A 23,573-nucleotide genomic window follows, 5' to 3' on the forward strand; every position below is an offset into this window, starting at 1 on the left:
AGTGCTTCTCCGTGACTACCAAGACTTACATCCCTTTTTACCTTCCTTCCTTCCTTTTTACTTTTTTTTTTTTTTATTCTCATTCTTATTCTTATTCTTATTCTCCTTTCCAGCGTCTTCCTATTTTATTTCCATTTCATTTGTAAATGTAATTGAATGAGAATGAAAAAACTCGTCTGCTCGTTTTATTTATATTCGAAAACGTAAATGTTAGATATCGTTGAGATGAACGATCAAGTCTAACATTTACGTTTTGATTTTGTGAACAACGAAAAAAGTATATTATTCAATGGGTCATATCTGTTGTCTGGGTGCCGATAGTTTAAGAATATCTAATAGAGTATTTAATAGCAGTTGGTACACAGTTGGCTGTAACCGTTAGTATTAGGGGTAAAGTAGGAGTTGAATAAGTTATGAAGGAACGAAGAAAAAGCAAGATTGCTTGGCTCAGAGTACGTCTGGGCGCCATAGATCAAGGTTATGGGCCTACTCTGATAACCCGAAGGAATAAGGCTACGAAATATCACTGACTGGACTCTTCAATCTTCGTATTTAAAATAAACTAAAGTTTGCTGGTACATGACGACATATAAATGCAATCGCATATAATACACATTCAGACATCAGGTGATAAAGTACACAATGGTTGAACTTAATGTGAGTGCTCGAGGGTGCTTGAAAGTCTTGTCGGAATATATAAGACAGAAAGGGGAAAAGAGAAACTAGAACTAGACTAGGGGATATGAGAGAGAATAAAACAGAATTGTGTGTATGTGTGTGTGTGTGTGTGTGTTATCAGAACGATTCCCGTCGTCTCTACGGGCGGTACTTTTCTCGTGCAATAAACTTTCAGCAGGGGACTAAAAGAAAAACTCAAGGACAAACTCTTGGGGTCTTGGGAGGGGGGGGGGGATCTTCCTTGAGTTGGATGATCATGTTGTACGGATGAACAAACTTTTCGTATTTTTCAATGTTAAATTTTCCATTTACTGATCGATCTTTGTTTTCAAAGTTGATTCTGTAAGATCATTGTCTTAGATCGGAAGGACTCGGGATCTGGATCTCATTGTCTTATTTCTGGCATTTAGGATTCTAGTGGTATCTGCATAGTCTGGACTCGAGGGACAATGGTCTAGGTTCCACGAAGAGTAAAATCGAATTTGTTTTAAAGAGATAAGAGTACCCTGAAAGTTAACTCACTTGGCTGTTCTGTAGAAGATGGCACACCCGTCGACGTATTTACGATCGTTCTCGGCCATCGTTTTGGCCCTGGATTTCGGGGAAAAGATACCGTCGTATCCCTCGCGCTTCAGCTCCGGGAGGAAGAAATTGTAGAATTGGTCGGTTTCTACTTCCTGGAGACTGATAATGTCTGCTGAATAGTGACGTATTTCCTCGAGAATTCCTTTTTTTCGGTACTCCCATTCCAAAGCCCAGCTGGGACAGTATCCGTACATCTGCCGTGTTGCATACTTGTCGCACAAGACGTTGTAACACATTACCGTGAAGATACCTGAAACATAATAGCAAACAAGACAATTGATAAGTTTGTGAGCTCACAAGTCATAAGTAAACTTAATCCGGCAAGTGGGATGAGTGTAGCCGCCTGACTCGGCTTTTATTCATCGGGAATCGTATTTGGGAATGCAGGAGTAAGTTTAATGCGGAAACGGTGGAAACGTTAACAGTCGGTCTACAAATAGGCAATAGAGTAAAAGAGCCAGCATTAAATTCTCATCTACTTGTTAACGTTTCTGGTGCTACTGTTTCTACAGCTGATGGTATTCTCTGGGGCAGGTTAAGACACACAAAGGTTCAACGCTCGGACCAGTTGATATTCCACCAACAACCAACTTACTAATGTAAGATACTCTCTATATACCTAATACCCAACTAAAACTTCCGGGTTTTGGAAGCCTCCACTGCTCTCATCGCCCCCAATTCGCTCCAGTAATTCTTGGCTTTACTGCTATAATGAAATATCCGCTTAAACATTTACGAGTCGTCTTATCGTTATTTTATTCCCGTTTTTAAAACTAATGCACAGTATTTTATTCAAGGGTAAGGGCGGTTGTTTTTTTTTTTTTTTTTTTTATATCAACCCGAGATTAATATTCGCGTAATTTTCATCAAGTGGAAGAGGATGGTTTTTTTTATTTTCATTTCGACATATGCTAGCGCATTTATTATATTTTAAAATATTATTTTGAGAAACGCTGAAAGGTAAAAAGCAAGAAACGTTATAAAAGAGGCAAAAGGCAAAAGTAAAATCCTTTTGCGTTTTAAATGAACAGCCAACTTGATACTAGGATGTCTCACTTTACCTAATGTTACGCTGTGAATGTATCTAGCTGAAGCAGCTACCCACCAGGGGGATAAGAGGATCAGCATAAAGTGAGCTGTCTTACTAACGTCGCGTTATACGTCTGTATAAATTTAACCCATAGCAACTTTGCTCTTTCATCCCTTATCTCTCTGGGTGGCTTTCTCCGCTGCCCCGATCTCTATATCTATACCTATACCTATATCTATATCTATAAAGATATTCATGTATATGCATATGTATATTAATGTATGCAGCGCGTGTGATATGATTCTCTAAATACTCTCTATTTTCACATCACTAAAATGCTACAAGATCAAACTCTGTTGAATGTAAATTGACTGATTCGATTATCCGACATCACACATGAAAGAGCACAAAATTTTATTTTATTTTCTCTCTTTCTTCTCCAATAGCTCCATCAGCTCTGTCAGCTGTATATATATGCGCGCGAGGTTAAAATTGATTTTAGGCGAAAATAGTCGCCAGAAAATATGTGATGTATGTGAATAGTTGGAAAATACCAGCAGTTCAGTAATTGGATTTTCAGGGTATGATGAACTTGATGTAAAGTCCCTCGTTTTGGAGATTAACGAGCGGATGTGCACCTGTGCATTAGCTTGATTACACGGTGTAATGCATGTCTGTAAATGTAATGCATGTCTTCCAACAACACAAGATGGCTTAACATCGATTTCTCTCCTGGCATTTCCATCTCCTCGCTCGCTTACTCCTTATATATTATTACTTGAGTACTCAAGAACCCCAAGATTCGTTCGTTCATTTGTTCCGTTCTTTTTATTCCTTTCTATTCATTTTTCTTCCCTCGTCAACTCAGACTCTCTCACTTTCTCTCCCTTTTGCTCCATTATATATACTCGATATTACTCCCCAATGTCATTATCTCGACTCAACGTATTGTAAATTTCATTTCAACAATTCTTCTTTCAGCCATCGAGCAATTTAGCTATGGCTTACAAACAATCTGCTGACACGAATTAAAATTACTTGTTGAGACTCATTTAGCTGCGCGATCGGCAATCGTGTCAACGAGCTGCGGACATTATTTCAGTCCAATCTTGCGTGTGATATATCATCGATTAATGACTGTGTACTCACTCTCATTCGATTGTTTTAATATTTAACCATTTGGCAGCAGTACCATTTTTTAAATTTTTATTTCAGTCCAATAAAACAAGAATGGAACGAAACAAATGATAAATTACGATAATTGCTCGTTATTATCATTATTGCCTGCTCTGAAAGTGTACTTTTATCAGCAGAAACACTTTGTTCTGTTACACAATGTATCTTGTTTTATATCGATTGGATCGTAGGAGCACTAATGCGTTTGATCCATTTTAAAAGATCGTTACTATTTTCTGGGAGTGCCGATAAAACGTGTTCATGTACGATAAAGAAAGTATATCCTTAAATCGAGATAAGCTGCGATCACGTAGACACTGATGACCCGTTGAGTGCATCCAACTTGGAGAGTTTACTTTTCTGAGATTAATCACCTTGTTTCTCGTGTTCAAGATTGCTTTTCACTTAATTTAGATCTCCTAACCGATTCACACTGAACTTCATTACCCCATTGAAAACCAAGAAGCAGGAGAAACAAAAAAAAAAAAAAAAAGAAATTATTTTACAGGATATGTGAATATAATCCTCTTAGGAGGATGAGAATCCGCACAAATGATAGCATAGCGCAGACTTTAAATTGAGCTTTTGTTACTCTCAACAGCCCGATGGGGGTGTGTATCGATCCGTACGTATAACCGCATTGGTGTCGAGTGGCGTAGCTGAACCAAAAGCTCCCTTAGCGGAACGGGAGTGGAGTGGGAAGCCAGTTGATCAAGTACCTCGACATAGATTGAGAATGAACGGTGATGATTCTGGTGCTAATCCATTTTTCTCAGTTCATTGCGACAAACATCTTGTTAGAGGCGGAACCAGTAGACAGCGAGGGTGCCACAGCTGACAGAATCAGACTAGACTTTGGTACACTAGACTGGGCAAACGGGAACGAGAAAGGCTAATGAGATCAAGAATCCACTCGGGAGTTTGTTCGGAGAGCCCTAACAAAGTGGACGAAGAAAATAAAGAGCTACCAGCAAATTCGATTGATTGCCAGATAAATTAGCAGAGTAACGGAAAAAGAAACAAAAATTAGTAGACGTGGAACAAATAGGAAGAAAAAAAGTGCTTACTCGATTAATAAGTTGGTAATATGAGAGTCGGGGCTTGTACTCTTGAAGAAGATGACAAGCCTCTGATCAGGCGTTTCAATCATTGAGGGAATATTGATACAGCCATTAGGCCAAGGTCTGTTATTGCCTGCTGTCAGAACGTTGCAAAGCTAGTGCCATTAGGCGATAAGGCCGGTGAGATGTTCACACAGACGCCGGGGGAATTCTATCCTATCTAAATCGTGTGCCTGTGATGATCCGGTGGATGACCGATTGCGGGTAATCGATCTGTGTCAAAGACCCACCGAGTATCTCTCTCGTAGAGAAGCCTACACTTTGTCATATGACAGCAGAGAGCAGCCAAGTAGCCGTCGATTACTGTTGAGAGTATATTTGCGGTCAGTCCAGAGGCCGAACGATGAAGCGACGGTGGTTGTTGATGCCTCCGAGCACAAGGTCCTCCACAGTGCTGACTGCTAGAGGTAGCCAACCAACCCGTTAATCACTTGAGCTGTTAAGTGTTTACCGTAGAGAAATACAACGCCCTGGGCTTAACGCAGCTTTTAAGACCAAGCTTTTTTTTGGTAATTCTACCAACTGTAGAGTTTTATTTTTTTACGCCTGAGGGCGCTAGACGACTGTTCGGTGGGTGCTTAGGTAGAGCTTTTGTCTTGCCGGAAAAACATTTTTTACGAGGCATTTGTAACTCTGCCACGAGCTAGGCGAGTTAAGAGGAAAGGTCGAATGCTCTCGAGCACTCCATCACGGCTTTATGCTCGAATAGCGAGGATTCGAGGCTCGGTGCGCATTCGAACCTACGGGGGTTCTGTATGTCACGATCGATTCTTTCTCCTTTTCTCTTTGCTCTTTTTATTCCCATGTCTTCCGTAGCTGTATCTGCAGTTTATCTTGTTTAGCTTATTTTTTTAGCTTCAGGATACAATTAAAATCTACCACTCAAGCTTTTTTATTTATTTATCAACAACAAAAGCCAGAAATAAAATAATACATTTCATAAGATTATTGTCTCCAGCTCGGCTATGCCAAAATCACCCTTGAATCCAGACAAACTGCGTAAATTGAAAGAAAAAAAAAATAATAATAATAATAAACCAACAGCAAATTCGCCTCAATAAATAACAGACTTTGCGCGTGTATATAACTGATACCAAAATCGTAGCTCTTCCAGTCACACGCCCGCTTATCGTCCAATAAATCGACCCGGCTGAAATCTTGTCCGATTAATCGAGAGGGAAACTGCTGTACAACAGAAAAAAGGCTTTTCGTTTTCTGGCATACGCGTTATACATTCGCACGTGGTATATATCACCAGCCAACAAATGGCGACAAAAAAATAGCAATAACAATAATGACAATAAAATAAAAATAATAAATAACAAAATATTAAAAAAGAAAAATGATCTCTGCGTGGTTGCGATTACGAGGATACCCACCAGCAGCAAACTATGATAATAGTGATACTCGACGATAATACGAATAATAATATAATCGTTTCGCTGCGAAACGATCGTCCACGTGGGTTGAGGATAATAACCATTGCCGCCAGACGCGTCCAAGTAATTATGATGCATCGTATCCTCTATATACTTAATATACACAGGTATGTATATGTTATATATATATATATATATATATGTACATAGGAGTCGTTAATTTCCATTCCGACATACATACACATACACACTCTGTCGACTCAATCACCGACTGGCTACTTTGCGAGATATCACTCTCACTGAGTTATTTTAAAGCCCATCTAAACCTACTTTAGGATTAAGGTTATCATTATAATTATTACCATTACCGAGTTCTCGAGTCTTTGAAGCTAAAAGTAATAGTTGTAATAACAATAACAATAGCAATAGCAATAACAATAACAGCCATTGGTTGTATTTTTTCAATGAGTAAAAAAATGAAGACAATCGTAGGTTATGTTTTTAAAAGAAGGCTTCCTGCTGGGTAGATACGCAGCTCTTGTGGTACTTAGTACTTAGAGAGTCGGCAATATAGGAACGCATATTATAAATAATGAATAGCGTAAATGCATAATGAAATGATTTATCGGTTCTATTTGTACGATAACTGACAATAGCTCGTGCTTTTTTGGGACAAGTTGGCTTCCTACCTTATTTCCAGCCAATACCAATCATGACAATAATCAGTATAATAAGAACAATAATAATAATAATAACAACAATAATAATGATAATAATAATAGTAACAGTGGTAGTGCAATAGCAACAGTAGCGAGGAACGAATGCTCCACAACCCGGTAAGTCTGAGCAATAAATCTGTTGACGACGTGCGTTGTTGCTCGAGGGTATTGGCTCCTGCGAAACTCTCGTCCAACTTTACTTTTATTTATATGTTTATTTTTTATTTTAGTTTTTTTTTATCGACGGTGATATTACATCGACTGTATTCCGTACGATCTTGCCAATTGACGGTTTATAAATAATCAATTTTATTCTGGGAAATGAAAGGAACTTTTTCAGCTGCTAAAAGTTTGAATCGGTTGAATGTGCTGCGCATAATCGCATGGGCTATGGGTAGAGATCAATTTAAATAAAGTAATAAATCAACTGTCGTATGCTATTTGCAAGTTAATTACTCACTAGTGAGACATTCATTTGTGTATCTACATTAGCACATTGATGATTTACTTTTCAAAGTTAACATCGCCCTGCTACGGAATGTTCCATTGCCATTTTTGCACAAATAAATTTCAAATTTTAACTGTTAACTTTTGCCGAAAAAAGCCATTGCTTTGATGGAATTTTTTATTTAAACTTCTGTTCTCCACTGCGCAGTACTTTTAATTGATATAATTTTTTCCAGTTGCAACTCAAAAAAAAAAAATTTTATCTAAAATCTGTCGATTGCATTAGAAAAATGACAGCTTCGGCAAAAAAGTTTTGAAGCTTTCTAATGAGGATCTTTTTGTTCCTTTGTCATTAAATAAAATGAAATGAAGAAAAAAGAATTTTTTAAAGCTGGCGAAATTAAATTGAAAGTAATTATCGGTCTCATTGAAGCTGAAGACGTAATAAACTGAGTTATCGATTGAGCTGTAGACCTCCCGGGTTTCGTAACGTAACGTTTCCACCGGCAATGGTCAGATTGTTAATCACGAATTGAACCGTGGCATCATTAAAAAAAAAAAAAAAAAAAAAAAAAAAAAAAACTAACAACTCAATGAGGCCGTTATGTTGAGCATTAGAGCTCTTTCTCACACCTATTACAATGTCTTTATGAATATATCTTAATACAGATGCTGAGTACATTGAACCGTGGGCATTAAATGTAACTCCAACTGAGCAATAATAATTTATATTGACATTCAACATACATATAATACGTGTATGTATAATGTATAAATACATATGTCGAAAGAGCTCCATCTGCATCATCAATGTGCATGAATTATGAGGCTGTTAATTTCCGTTGAATTTATCCCGCTCCGATATAATATTGCTGCGTAAAAGAGAGAGACAGAGAATCACAGATTACATAACTGTACTGGTGTGCGTTCTCATCATCTATAGCTTACTCAGCGGTGTATTATCATTGTCGATATTGGACAGTCATACGTCACAGCTTCATCACACAAGTGTGATGATATCTAACTGGGAAATCTCGTTTCTCTGTGGCCCGAACTCCCCAGTCCCGTGTTATTTAATCCACTATTGTAATTCCGCAAACTGATTGACACGTTAATGCATATTTAAAACAACTCAAAACCCAATTTATGTTTTATTCAATCACCGAACTAGTTGATTATGCAAAGCAGTAAAAAAAATTTTTTTTACGATTTTATTTAATAAATATTTACCCAGAGTTTGTTATTGATGATTTAATTATCAGATCAAGGCAATTAAGTTTGATTAATAATTGATGAACACACGGATACGTAGCGCGGCTGATAGGGAGTAGGGGAGGGGGGCAAAGTGAACTAACAGGTATCGGATTTCCATAAAACGTATAGCCCACTTGAACTATTATCGTGTATACGGATTGTTGATATATTATAGGGAGGCTCTCACTCATCCAATTGTAAAGCAGAACAATCTCGGATTATACTGGCATGTGCTTTAGCCTGTAATTATTTGATAGTCGGCAACAACTAGGGCACTCTGAGTGAGGCAAGTTGTAATGTAGATATTACAAATCAATTTATACTCACATGTGGGTCTTGTCCTGTTGGGCCTGGTCAAGGGAATCCAGGGTCGTTGCGGCGGTGGATTTGCTGTTACTGAAACAGATTTTATTTTGTTAATATAAGCGTTTATATATTTGATCATGGAAATAGTCTTGTTGATTTTTTTTATTATCTGCGCATCGGTTAATTTGTCGAATAAATACAAAAAATGGTCGGCTATGTGGGCCAACCCCAAAACTTCTCGCTGATTTCGATAAGATCGAAAAAAATGCATTTTTTTGCAACTACTGTCTGGTATTAGACTACTTCAGTAAAAAATCAGTAATCTATGGGCAAACTTCAGAAATTTCTTAAAAAAAACTCAGGAAAATTTAATTCTTTCTGACATAAAAAGTTTTCTAGGCTGATAGTTTTTCCATATTTCACGTAATGTGATAATGAGAATATTATCGCTGAGCGTGGGAAGCAATGGAAGTGCCCGTGAAAGAGGCACAAAGGGGCTCCGGCACTTGGAGTTCGGAGTGCACATATGTACCATATGTTTGTTTCTAAATGTATGTACACATCCCGCATGATATGTGTGCTAATGATAATGCCAGTAGATGTGGGCTGTGTGGATGCGGATTCTGTGAAATCGGGTTGAGAGCGGCTGAGAGTCTCCGGGAAGCGGATGGGAGAGAACAGCGAGGGGGGAGAAGTGAATATAGAGCGCGAGAGAGCCGTCACGAAAATTAATGCCTCGAGCGCAGTACTTGGGCTTCAAGTAGCGTCCACGATCACTCGAGATAATCGGCTCTTTGCACGCGATGGTGCTAAATACTCTTCATATATCAACATATATATTGTACTTTGCTGATATGAAGGGAGGCCTTTCTTGGCCCACTCTATTTCATACGCTAAATTATGGGATACATCACGCATCACAATTACTTACTTTTTTAAATTATACGTTCATTTATTATTTTCATTTTTATCCACAGTGACGGCTTCATTTCATAATTCAACGAATAGAGTCATTTTTATTTTTATTTACAAGTAAAAAAAAAAAAACCATATTTCAAGGGACATTATAAAAGTCTTTTCCTATACGTTAGAGAATTTAAAATTCAAAAGCCAACAACCTTAAATTCTAACATCCAAATTCTCTCCCATTATTAATCTAAAACTTTTGACCGAGAGCATATTTAAAGTAAATTAAAATATTCTCCATGGTTACAACTTTAGAGCAATCACAATAATAACTACAATTGAAAAGTTTAAATAATATAGCGGGAAAGTAAATAGTTATTTGAGTACATTGTCTACAGCACAACGTTATCTGCCAGTTAAATTTCCATTTTAAAGTCACAAGTTATGCATCATTTCGTAGCGTATTCACCGAAATACTCAGTACAGAGTACATAGTACATAGTAACGAGTATCCAGAGCAGAGTGCTACAGGCAAGAGTAAAAGTTACCCATCTAAGCCGTCCACTGGTGAACCAGAGAGAGGCAGCGCCACCTCCAGGTCCTTTTCTACCACAGGGTGGATTTACATCCTGCATCTATGCCACCTACTTTCTCTCCAGACGTTACACCAAACTCGGAATTGTTAATTCTGATTATACTCGGAAACCTGTTACAATATATATCATATATATAATGCTTCTGCTCATGCCGGCATACTTATTACCCGGGCTTTGACTCAACTCACTCCCTTTTCACCCCTAATGCATTTTAATTTCTATCATGGCCGCTTTGTGCAAGAATGCCACCATGCTAAAGATCACTTCCGCTTTAGACAAGTTGTTAACTCTGTCGTTGAACACTTAAATCTACTTTACTACCAAAATTTTTAAAAATTCAATCGATAATTAAAACTAGTAATAATTAGCAGAATAATTTAAGAAAAAAACTCATGGGTTTTTAAGCATTTAATTTATGGTTTGTGCTGACTCGGCAATAATTCAGTGCTATCTCGCTGATTATAGATAATATCGCACTGACCGCGTTGCAATAATTGCAGAGCGATCAGTACAGCGGTAGTAAAAAATTAAAAAAAAAAAAAAATAAGAGGAAAGAAGAAAAGAGATTAAATACAAGATACACTGGAGTTGCGAGCTTTCATTGAGTTTATTTATAGCTGAATTTTTATTTGAACTAGATAATTATTAGTTAAATAAATAGTTATTAGATTTTTTTTATCAATGGAAATTCGATATTTGTTTTGACGGAAAATTTATTTTCCTTGATATTTTGTTTTATTGGTAGAGATTGAAAGCTGACAGATTCATCAGAATATTAGATCGTTACAGGCCCGAGGGAGTATCGAAAATATTATCTAGGGTTGTAGCTTTTGGAGTATCGACGTTGTAGAAAAAAAAGTTGTGGAAGAAATATTGAATTTAGTTCGGCTCGAGATTTTCCTTTGTGAAGTCGATTGTAAATTTATAATTTTTTTTTTTTACGGTAAATTGGGACTCAGAAGAAGCCTGATTTTTTTTGTAAAGAAAATTAAATAAAAATATTTTTAATTTGGAAAATAATTCCAGTCGCTAAATGGTCTCTGGTATTTTATATTAAAGAACTTGAAATATTTTAAATTAATTTAGCAAGTTTGAGGTAAATTTAAGTCTAATAAAGATGAAATAAAATTTTTGGTCAAAGTTATCTGATACTGTACAGTTTATTATTATTATACTTATATATAGTTACTTTGTTGCTCGAGTTAAGGAAAGTGTTTTAAAGGGAAAAGATGAATGAGACTTAAATAACTTGCAAGAGTCTAGTCGTGTCGAGTGACTAATTAAAGAGAGTTTTAGAAACTTTTCAAGCTAGACTTTACTACAAAAGTGATACACTTACACATAGATATATAAATATATATAGAATATATACGCAATGTTAATCCATTGTACTTATTTTAATATAATACTGAACTTGGCCGACGTCTAATAATTTTTGGATTTTTGTCAAATCGATAAATTATAACAAAAAAAATATTTTGAAAAAATGCACCTATAGACTTTTTAATTTCCTACATGTGCAATTTTTTAAATTTTTTGTATCATAATTTGAATACTCAATTTTTCAGGCTAATTATAATTTAATAAAAATAAAAGGTAGAATTTTTTTCAATTGGCTTTTAATAAATCATCAAGTGAAATATATGAGTGGGAAATATAGATAAAAATTTTCCGCACATCAACGGTATACTGAACCCAAAAAAAATATATCTATATATAATCAGTTCTATTGTATTCGGTTGACCTGCTGCGAAAACGAGCAATATAAATGTCTTATAACCAGGATTAGAGTGGCCACATCGTCCGTAACGGAGTAATTGTAATATACATAGAACGTTAAGCCATCTTTTATACACCAGGCTATTAAATTTCATATTATATATTACGTATATATAAATTTATCGCACTATATACGTCATCTGATAAAGAGTATCGCGGGTATTATATTAAAAATAGATCTTTTCAAATAGAAAGCGCAATAGATTTTGAAAAAATTTTAAATGCATAAGCTGTCAGCGTGAGGGAAAAAGGTTATTTAGCATTTAATCTTGTTCTGGCGGATCACTTAGCCGCGATCTTAATTAACTTTGTGATTTAAAAGAATGTCTGTGGGGTATAATATCTAGTGGGTTTGGAGCCGGCAATCGGGATAACGCATCTAAGCCTTCGGCGAATCTTATTCCTCAACGCAGTAAGAATAGTTGTTACTTTACTTACTATATCTATATATATATATGTATATATGTACTGAGTATCTGTAGAGTTGATACTGAATAAAAGCTGAGGTGGCTAGGAGACCGAGTTTAATTTTAAATATATTTTTTGCTCGACTTATCAGTCCAGAGATTCGAAGGCTATAAATTTATGTATGGCCTTAGAATGCTTGAGATTATTTATTTAATCCATTATTTTTTAAGGGATTCTGTTCACCGATTCACCGCTTGCGTACTTCGTCCCGCGTTCCTGGATATCGATAGATCTATCTGCATCCTTTTACGTGTTTCTGAATTATTTTTAAATTTAACTCAAGGTACTCGATAGCCAAGCCGTTCCGGTTGATAAAAAAAAATTACAACTGCTATTTAATTTATCGGTAATTAAAATTAGTTAAGTGATAATTAACTTTCGATTACTCAGCTGACTGTGCCCGCTATGAAAAAATTTAAAAAACGTAATAATAAAATTATTTTTTCCAAGCCCGCGAAATTCAAATTTCAAATTTCAAATGAAACATTTTTTTTGCTGAAATTTAATGGAACGGATTTTAAATATTTATTTAAATATATAAAATAAAATAGAGGATTAAAATATAAAAAAATACGATATTTACATATTCATATTTTTAAAACAAGAGTGTAATCCTAGTGAAGATTAAGGGATTAAAATCCCGCCGTATTCTTAGTGTCAGAAAACTGAGACTGCATTATGAAAATCGAGCTCATTTTGAAAACAAGACTAACAAATACAATGAAATCTACTTTTTAACTTCTCAGTAGAAAAACTCGACACTGTAGATTTAATAAGTCAGCTGTAATTACATCCGATATTTGCGGCGGGTTAGTTTTATTTATAAATAAATATCTATTATCAATTTTTTCAAGATTATTAAAATACTTGTCCTCGATCGCACAGACAGAGTTACCTTGCAATAAGCGCCAGATACATATAAATATATATATATATATATATATACATAGAGGTGATATCTCGGACGGCTTAGTGGCTAAATCGAAAAAGTTTTTCGTGTACGTGCACCAGTCGGCTGCTGGTCTGCTGCTGCAGATGTAAAAGAATAAGGAAAAGGGTTAGAAACAATAATAAGAAAAGTAACCGAAGGAAAATAAAAAATAAAGTCAGGTCAGAAGAGGAAAGTTGTGAAAAAAAAAAAAATATATGGTATATAAGTTGAGAAAAGTGGAAATATGTTTTGGTTTACTTTAATGTGCCAGAGAATGAAACTGTGAAATCTTGATAAACTCGATTACCAACCAGATATGTTTAGCTTTGTATATATATATATATATTTATAAAGGTTAATACCTGTTTTATCCGACAGTGTAACAACTTTAGCTTAAAATGGTAAAGTGTCATTAAACGTAATACTAATTTACGTTAGTAACATTTAATGATGTTATTTATTAAGTTTGTTAGTTTGTTGGTCGGATGACAGTAAGACTTTTTAACTGTGGATTTAATATTGTTGTGCGATAAACTTGATAGTCTATTGCTTAATCAGTAAGCTTAGATGGGTACTGTATATATGTGTGTGTGTATAATGTTACAACTCCATGAATATCTAAATTCTAATGAATGTTTTCTCGTTGTTAAACTTGTTCAAGGGGAAGAATATACCAAGATACAAACTACTCGAGAAGTACGGGCTGTATTTAATGTTTAAATCCTTACTTGTACACCAGTTTCAGCTTCTTCATGTGGAATATTTATTTTTAATTTATGCTCTGTTGTGTTGTTTTCATTTCACTTGATTCTTTTATAAAATGTATCACTGTTCAAGTATTTACTATCTATATTGTTTTTACTTATTATTGCACTGTAAAATCGGGAGTCAATTATAAGTGATTACGGGTTTTACTTTAATCCGTTTCACTCAAAGGAAATCAAATAAATAAACAGTCATTCACTTCGAATTTACTTATTTTTTTACAGTTTATTTTTAACTTTGTTGATAATTTTGGTATTGACGGGTAAATTTATTTATATGTATGATTTTTAATCGCGTGTTTATGAAGTCAAAGACATTTTGAGTGACAAGTTTTAAATTAATTTTGGAACTAATTGCAGGTTGAGTTGAGAAGCCTGGAGGGGAAGGTGAAAATTGTGTGTTAATGTCGTTGAATTTACTGAAGGCTTGTTCTTTTGAGTTGAATTAAACTTTTTTTTTGACAGCACGTCAAATCACTTTTTTATCGGATGACAAAAGCTCAAAGGACGATATAGATTTAAAATTACGATAACTCTGTGAAAAATAAAAAGGAAGTAAATCAAAGCCATCGATTGGCCATTTTAAAGCTTTCAGATGTAATCAGGCAATTTAGTCCGTGATTTTTTTGTAAAAAATTGTTGACAAGTGAATAAAATAATTTTTAGATTTTTTTTCTACTTATTCCTTTGATATAATTCTATAAAAAATTATTTCAGTAATAAATATTTAATTGAAAATAAATTTGCTATCAATTTCCGTATGGAGATCCTGATTAAAGTTATAGCCTCGAAATAATTCCCTACTAATTTCTGTTAAAAATGATAAAAGGATGACCATTAGTTGAGATAATTGAAATAATAGTTTGCCGTTTGAAATAATCATAACAGAGATAAAAAAATATAATCATGGAATACAATGTAATACACATCCTGAAAACTAGTTTAAATAGATAATGCGTCGCTATTGTCAGCTCATTAATTAGTTGTCGTAGACAAGAAAATGAAGTTCAAAATAATACTGTAAGTATTTTGATTCATTATAATTATTATTTGTGCGTTTCTATGTAATGCAATAAATTTTGCCGCAGGTTTTTCTTAACAGCCAGCACATTCGGGAATATCATAAGCCCATGGGAAAGTCACGGTAGCCATGAAGATACTAGGTGGTTTTTAGATGCTGAAAAAGATACTGTTAATTTGAAAGATACTAGTGTTTGTAATACTAACGACTGCACAAACCTTGGTTCGTATTTATGATTAATTGTTAATTTATAGTGTAAAAAATTTTCTTTAGTCAATATTTTTCATGTGCAAGCGTTATTATTGAAGTTTTCCCTGAGAATCCTAGAACCACCCGAGAGAACCTCGTGTATGATAAAAATTTAGTATCAATAGTATTTTTTCTGTAGCTCATGAGATTTTGAGTGGAATGAATAAATCAGCAGATCCATGTGAGGATTTTTATGAATTCACATGCGGATCATTCAAAAATACTCATCCAATTCCTGGCCATACTGCTATTTGGGGAAGATTTTTTATGTTTCAAGAATTGGTTTATCACCGTTTAAAGGGTATTTTTTGTAATCATAATTAATTATTTTTTATGAAAAATTATAAGCAAACTTTGTCATTATCAGCAATTTTGGAAACAACTCCGGAGCCAGAAGATATTTTACCAGTGAGACAGGCCAAAAAATGGTATCAGTCTTGTATGGATGCAGGTAGGTATCGAATGCTCTTGGACGAGTCTTTTTCTGATTGATAATTTAAAAATTCGTTTACAGAGGCACTTGAAAGACGAGGCTTGGATCCGATAGAATCTGTTTTGATGCAAGTTGGAGGTTGGCCGATGACTATTGACGCCGAAGAATGGGATGAAAGTGAGCATCTGTGGCAGCGAATTGAGCAACACTATTTCCAAATTACTGGCTCTTATGTATTTTACAAATTTTCCCCTGATTTGACCAACAGTTCAGTGTTTAAAGTAATTTAATTATCAATTTAAATACGAATGTATTACTGTTTTATGTGGATTCTAAGTAATTGTTTATACAGATGGAGAAAGGCGATCTTCCACTCCTCGATAAACTTCCGTTTGAATTCCAAGATTATACCGGAAAAGAGTATGAAAATTACAAGACATTTATTACGGCCGTAGCTCTAATTTTTATTGAAAACAACAGAGCAAATATTTCTGAAGAGATGGTTGAAAAAGATGCCGCCGATTTAATTGAGTTTGAAAAACAATTAAGTTTGGTAAATTTAATTTTAGTAATAAAAAAAATTATTTATTCGTCTTTATTTATTTGAATAACTTTTTTACAAGATTTCAAAGGAGAAAAGCAACAATGTCAAGACTTTTGACGATTTTCAAGATTGGTACGATGAGAAAACAGTCGATCAAGGCAATAAAGTATGTCTATTTAATAATTATTAGTTTACTTACGAGTTTATTAATTAAAATATTTATCATATGTAGGTTAGGGTGAAAAAGTTAATCAGAAGAATATTGGAAACAGTAAATTATGATGTAGAAAATATTAAGTACGTATCAGCAGACAATATGGAGTATTTCGTTAAATTGAATGAACTAATGAACAAAACTCCCAAGCGAACTATAAGTGAGTAATGAATTTTTCTAACTTATTTATTAAAGATTACTGTTTATTGTTAATTTATTTCAGTGAATTATATACACTGGGATTTTGTAAGTGAGATGCTTACGGCAACGATCGACGATATGCGTGATGCATTTTTTGAATTAATGAGCAAAGAGGTTGGAGTCACGGAAAGAGAGCCACGGTATACATTTTTCTATGCAATGTCTATTTTTCCACGATTTACGTGACGTTGGCCGCGCGAGCCTTCGGCGCTTGGAACAAACGCGAGCTTTGATAACGAATTTTTAGAGCCTTTTCAATGGAAAAAAATTTTTTTTAGGTGGATGGAGTGTACAAGGCTAGTAAGAATGGCCAAAGCAACTGGATACGCATTTGCTGAGAAATATTTTTCCAAAACCGTAAATACTAATGTTAAAAGTATGGTCGATAATATATGTAATGAAATGAAGGTACAGATACAAAGATCAGATTGGCTGGATGATACAACTAAGAAAATAGTTACGGACAAAATTGATGACATGGGACTTTTTGAAGGCACTCCTAAATGGTATAAAAACAGAACATACGTTCTCAATGCATACAAAGGGGTAAAACTTTTTAATTTAATTTTTATAATAAATAACTAAAATTAACACTAACGCGTGATAAATACTTTTAGCTTGTTATTAGTAACAATCACTTTGATAATGTACTCAGTTATAAAAAATATGAAATTCGAGAAAAACTACGCAATGTAGTGAACACAGTATACACGGACCAAAGGTAAAAATTTAATTCATTTATGGTTTCAAATGATTTTTACCATTGACATTTTTTTTTTTAGTAACGATATCGACGTACTCGAAGTTAACGCATACTATGAGCCTTATTCTAATGTTATGGGTAGGATTTATTTATTAAAATTAACTTGATCCCAATGTTTACATTAACTTTATAAATTATAAATTTATAGTTCTACCTGTTGGCGATTTGCAGCCCCCATTTTTCACTGAAAGTCTTCCCGAGTTAGTATTAAAAAATATATATATGAAAATAATAACCACAATGAAAAAATGTAATAAAATAATTATAATCATTATTTAGTAACGTTAACTACGGAATGATTGGGACCGTTATCGGTCATGAATTAGGGCACGCCTATGACATCAACGGTATTTTAAAATGAAAGCTATTTAAAAAATATATCTATTGATAGATTTTTATAATAAATACTTGTTTAACAGGGATGAAAATAGGACTTGAAAGTCAAGATCTTGAGCTTCCTAAGCAGATAATGGACTCATTTGATCAACGCGCGGAATGTTTCATCGATCAATTTAAAAAATATTTCAGGGACCCGATGCCTGATAGCGAAACTACTTCCGAAGACAGAGTATTTATTTAATATAATTTATTTATTTGTTAATTATAAAAAATAAATTACTAGATTAAATAATTAAAATTTACAAAGGAAGAAAAACTAAGTCGCCATACTCAAGGAGAAAATATGGCAGACACGACAGGGCTGAACGCAGTTTACGATGCCTGGAAGAGAATTAAGGCAACGAAAGGTCCTGAAAGTAGACTACCTGGCTTTGAAAAGTATTCCGACGAACAAATGTTCTTCATTGGATTTGGATCCGTACGTTGATTTTTAATCTTCTGCTAATTGTGGTAAAAAATAACATGTTTTAATTAAACTATTTATGCTTGTAAACAGTTGTGGTGCACAGTATCTACGGACCAGTACGCAAAAGCAGCTTTGGACCGAGATGAACACAGTCCGGCGAAAATACGAGTACTTGGCGCAGCTTCGAATAGCGAGGAATTTGCTCGTGCCTTCAATTGTCCAAAAGGCAGCCCAATGAACCCCGAAAGGAAATGTAATATTTGGTAAAGTATTGAGACGCATACTGAGCCCAAAAAAGCTAATCGAGGACGCAAGTAAAAGTCACCATCTCTGAGTTTTTTATTGGTCAAGAGATTATCATCGATTGAAATATATTATTTATGAACATATTTGTTGAACTATGATCTTTTAAGATCCATACATTGTATATACATTTAAATAAAAAATAGTACATCACGTGAATTATTATTTTTATTCTGAATCCTATGCTTAGAAATCTGAATAATAATTTTCTAAATTTTTTTCCGAAATATATATTTTTTTTCAGTAGACCCGTATTTCGTTTAAAACAAAACAAAGACCATTTATGTATTTTTAATAGTTTTCGTAACATTTCAAAAATAAAAATAAAAAATTAAAGAAATATTAAAATTTTAAATAACTTCCGAAAAAAAAAATTTTGATTTTTTTCCTTTTGCGATTTTTTTTTTATGGTAAAAGACCAATTTTGAGGGAATTCCATTCAAATTGAAGGGGGTTGATTCCAACTATAGGTCGATTCGGTATAGAATTACTCATGTTGGTTAAAAATATATTTTTATTAATTTCCGCATGTTCTGAGTTGTGTAATTATTTCCCATTGAGCAATATTTTAAGTGATGATGTGTGTAAGACAGGTATTAGTAGACAGCATCCACTATTTTATTGAAAATAATATTTTAGGTCAGTTGGTTAAATATTAATTAAAAATAAATTTTTATCAATTTTTGCAAGCTCCGAGTTATATAATTATGTCATAGCCTTGCTATTATTTACTATTAACCTATATTTTAAGTGATACAAGTGTGAACATTGTACGAGATGATTACACAATGATCATAACAAGTGCGGAAAAAAATATTGTAATCGGAGACCGCGGTCTCACAAACATCCAGCAAAATAATATAAATAGATAATGTGTCAATTTCGTCAGATCACTCATTAGTCTTCGCTGAAAACGGAAACGCAAAGTCAAAATGAAGTTCAAAATCATACTGTAAGTATTTTTAGGCATAATAAAATTTATTTCTGCGTTTCTATGAAACGTAATAAATTTTGTTGCAGGTTTTTCCTAACGGCCAGTACTTTTGGGAATAACATAAGCCCATGGGAAAGTCACGATGGCAATGAAGATGCTAGGTGGTTTTTAGATGCTGCACAAGATACTATTGATGTCAGAGAAATTAGTGTTTGTAATACTCCCGACTGCATACTTATCGGTTCGTATTTATGATTCATTAATAATTCTTACTGTCTAACAAATTTTCAAAGTAAACGCGGTTCAAATTTGATATTTATTGTAATTTCTCCAAAGTAAACTTCACTCTGAGAGAAAGTTTATCTTAAAATTAAAACTCCAGATCGGATTGGAATGAATGCGAAACGAAGTAAAATTCATATTCCCTCTGAATTCTCTCCCCATTTTTTACTCTGTAGAATACTCATGAGAAAAATTTAGTATAATTTAATTTTTTTCTTCAGCTAAAGATCTTTCGGGCGGAATGAACAAATCAGCAGATCCATGTGAGAATTTCTATGAATACACATGCGGATCATTTAAAAAAATTCATCCTATTCCCCCTTCTATGGCTACGTTTAGTAGACTTTTGTTGTTTCAACAATTGGTTTATGATCGTTTGAAAGGTATTTATCATAAATCATAATTTATTATTCTTTATAAAAAGTAATAAGTGAATTTTGCATTTATTAGGAATTCTGGAAACAACTCCTGAGCCGGACGATATTTTGCCATTGAGACAGGCCAAAAAATGGTATCGCGCTTGCATGGATACAGGTAAGTAATGAACTGCTTTTGGTCAACTTCATTTCTGATCGATAATTCAAAAATTTGTTTACAGAGACACTCGAAAAACGAGGCTTAGATCCAATAGAGTCTGTTCTGATGCAAGTTGGAGGCTGGCCGATGACTATTGACGCCGAAGAATGGGACGAAACCGAGCATCCGTGGCAGCGAATTGAGCAACACTATTTCCAAATAACTGGCTCCTATGTATTTTACAAATTTACGCCTGATTATTCCAACACTTCCGTGATTAAAGTAATTTTATTATAAATTTAATTATAAATGTTTTACTATTTTATGTGGATTCTCAATAATTATCTATACAGGTGGAGAAAGGCGATCTTCCACTCGCCAATAAACTTCCATTTGAATTTAAAAATTATGCAGGAGAAGAATATGAAAATTACAGGGAGTTCATTTCGGCTGTAGCTCTACTTTTTGTTGCACACAATAGCGCAAATATTACTCTTGATGATATTTTCAAGGATGTCAGCGATATGATTGAGTTTGAAAAACAATTGAATTTGGTAAAATTGATTTAAGTAATTAAAAAAAATATTTATAGGTCATTATTTATTAAAATAATTTTTTTACTAGCTTTCAGAAAGCGATAGTGAAGATGCCGAGAGTGTCAAGACTTTAGATGAGTTTCAAGCTTGGTACGATGAAAATACAATCGATCAAGGCAACAAAGTAAGACCAGTTATTATTTTATTTAGGAATTCGTAGATTAAAATATTTCTTCCGCAGGTTAGGGTGAAGAAATTAATCAGAAGATTATTGGAAACAGTAAATCATGACCCAGAAAGTGTCAAGTACTTATCAATTCCCAGTATGGAGTATTTTGTTAAACTGCAGCTAATAATGAACAACACTCCCAAGCGAACTATAAGTAACTAATAAATTTATCTAAATTATCTATTGATGATTATTACTTATTGTTAATTTATTAATTTCAGTAAATTATATCCACTGGAATTTTATAAGTGATATGCTTGCGGCAACGGTCGAAGAAATGCGGGATGTATTTTTTGTCTTAATGAACAAACAGTTTGGAGTCTCGGAAAGAGAGCCACGGTATGAATTATTCTATGCAATATTAATTGTTTTATGATTTGCGTGACGTTGGCCGCGCGAGCTTTTGGCGCGTGGAGCAAATGCAAGCTTTGATAACAACTTTTTTTCCGACTTTTTAATAAACAATTTTTTTTTAGCTCAGTCGAGTGTGCAAAAGAAATAAAAATGCTCAAAGCAACCGGATACGCATTTGCTCAGAAATATTTTTCTAAAGACGTTGACACTAATGTCAGAAGTATGGTCGACCATGTAGGCGAGGAAATGAAAATACAGATTCAAAGATCAGATTGGCTGGATGATGGTACTAAAAAAATAGTTACCGACAAAATAGACGATATGGGACTATTTGTGGGCACTCCTGAATGGTACAAAAACAGAACATACGTTCTCAATTCCTACAAAGGGGTAAAACTTTTTTATTTAACTTTATTAATAAATAATTAGAATAAATACTAACGCGTGATAAATATTTTTAGCTTGTTATCAGCAACAATCACTTTGATAATATACTCAGTTATAAAAAATATGAAATGAGAGAAAAACTACGCAATGCATTGGCCGGCCTAGCACCCGATGCAGGGTAATATTTAATTAACTTATGATCTTAAATAATTTCTACCATTGAAATTTTTTTTTTTTTTAGTGAATCGGACGTAAACATACTTGAAGTTAATGCATACTATGATCCTTACTCTAATACTATGGGTAAGATTAAATCATGAAAACAAACATTAGCCTCGAATATTTACATTTATTTTAGAAATTTAAAATTTCTAGTTGTACCTGTTGCCGATCTGCAGCCCCCATTTTTCACTTCAAGTCTTCCCAAGTTAGTATTGGAAACTATATAACAATTATATTTTATGGAAAAAAAAAATTTACGGGGTTAATAAAAAATAATAATTATTATTATTATCTAGTAACGTTAACTACGGAATGATTGGAGCAGTGATTGGACATGAATTAGGACACGCCTATGACGTTAACGGTATTTAAAAATGGAAATTATATATTTAAAAAATAAATTGAATGATATTTTTATAATAAAAATTTTTTTAACAGGGTTGAAAATAGGTCTAGAACAACAAAAGCTTGAACTTCCTAAGGAGATAATGGACAAGTATGATCAACGCGCGGGATGTTTCATCGAGCAATTCAAAGAGTACTTTAAGGAGCCGGGTTCTAATGACGGAACTAATTCCGAAGACCAAGTATTGATTTATTTAATTAATTTATTTTGATTTTATAAAAAATTTATTTAATTAAATAATTTAAACTTACAAAGGGAAAAAAACTAAGTCGTCAGACTCAAGGAGAAAATATGGCAGACACGACAGGGTTGAACGCAGTTTACGATGCCTGGAAGAGAATGATAGAATCGAAAGGTCCTGAAAGTAGACTACCAGGTTTTGAAAACTATTCCGACGAACAAATGTTCTTCATTGGATTCGGAGCCGTACGTTGATTTTTAATCTTTGGCTGATTGTGTTAAAAAAATAACATGTTTTAATTAAACTATTTATGCTTGTAAACAGCTGTGGTGCACAGAATCTACGGCAGAGTATGCGGAAGCATTAAGGGAACAAGATGAACACAGTCCCGCGGATTTAAGAGTACTTGGCGCAATTTCAAATAGCGAGGAGTTTGCTCGTGCTTTCAATTGTCCGAAAGGCACCCGGATGAACCCGGAAAAGAAATGTAATATTTGGTAAAATATTGAGGCACATACTGAGCTCGAAAAAGCCAATCGAGGACTCAGGAACAAGAAACATCATCCCTGGGATTTTTATTGGTCAAGAGATTATCATTGATTGAAATATTACATTTATACATACGATATACGTTGAACGATGTTTTTTAAATATATGTATTCTTATATTTGAATAAAAAAAGTATATTGCTTCAATTATTTTTTAAATTTTGAATCCCATCCTTTATATTATCATAAATTAATGAAATTCTCTTTTCTGACATTTCGTAGCCACAACTTATTTATAAAATTACTTATTTATACGGAAGCATATGTTGCACAGTGATATAATTATTATCAATAACAGCTCATGGC

At 33.9% G+C, this 23,573-nt stretch overlaps 3 protein-coding genes across 4 annotated transcripts in view; 2 read left to right on the forward strand and 1 right to left on the reverse strand.

The window, feature by feature from the left end:
* The window catches only part of LOC103570745 (CCR4-NOT transcription complex subunit 6-like), a 255,890-nt gene that overhangs the window by 9,059 nt on the left and 223,258 nt on the right, over positions 1-23,573 (reverse strand). The window contains exons 4-5 of one of the 2 annotated variants that reach the window (XM_008548584.2): positions 8,717-8,785; positions 1,201-1,513 (exon numbers count right to left, since the gene is read on the reverse strand). In XM_008548584.2, the coding sequence (XP_008546806.1) occupies positions 1,201-1,513; positions 8,717-8,785 (382 nt within the window). Of the gene's footprint in view, positions 1-1,200; positions 1,514-8,716; positions 8,788-23,573 lie in introns of both variants that reach the window. The other variant, XM_053739492.1, reaches the window with a different exon arrangement.
* Positions 15,100-18,810, forward strand: LOC128667264 (endothelin-converting enzyme homolog). The gene is made up of 17 exons (XM_053739486.1): positions 15,100-15,159; positions 15,228-15,382; positions 15,549-15,710; positions 15,777-15,860; positions 15,924-16,123; positions 16,195-16,395; positions 16,466-16,552; positions 16,619-16,760; positions 16,824-16,941; positions 17,080-17,347; positions 17,419-17,522; positions 17,584-17,642; positions 17,713-17,764; positions 17,844-17,911; positions 17,984-18,132; positions 18,211-18,381; positions 18,460-18,810. Exons 1-17 carry the CDS (start codon positions 15,140-15,142, stop codon positions 18,634-18,636), a joined length of 2,217 nt encoding a protein of 738 aa, XP_053595461.1. The 5' UTR covers positions 15,100-15,139; the 3' UTR covers positions 18,637-18,810.
* On the forward strand, positions 19,566-23,414 carry LOC103570741 (neprilysin-11). The gene is made up of 17 exons (XM_008548580.3): positions 19,566-19,624; positions 19,693-19,847; positions 20,110-20,271; positions 20,339-20,422; positions 20,487-20,686; positions 20,758-20,958; positions 21,029-21,124; positions 21,182-21,323; positions 21,391-21,508; positions 21,646-21,913; positions 21,985-22,088; positions 22,152-22,213; positions 22,286-22,337; positions 22,429-22,496; positions 22,571-22,719; positions 22,794-22,964; positions 23,044-23,414. Exons 1-17 carry the CDS (start codon positions 19,605-19,607, stop codon positions 23,218-23,220), a joined length of 2,229 nt encoding a protein of 742 aa, XP_008546802.1. The 5' UTR covers positions 19,566-19,604; the 3' UTR covers positions 23,221-23,414.

This window comes from Microplitis demolitor, chromosome 5 (genome assembly GCF_026212275.2).
Source record: "Microplitis demolitor isolate Queensland-Clemson2020A chromosome 5, iyMicDemo2.1a, whole genome shotgun sequence".
In the NCBI taxonomy this organism is placed as follows: Eukaryota; Metazoa; Arthropoda; class Insecta; order Hymenoptera; family Braconidae; genus Microplitis; species Microplitis demolitor.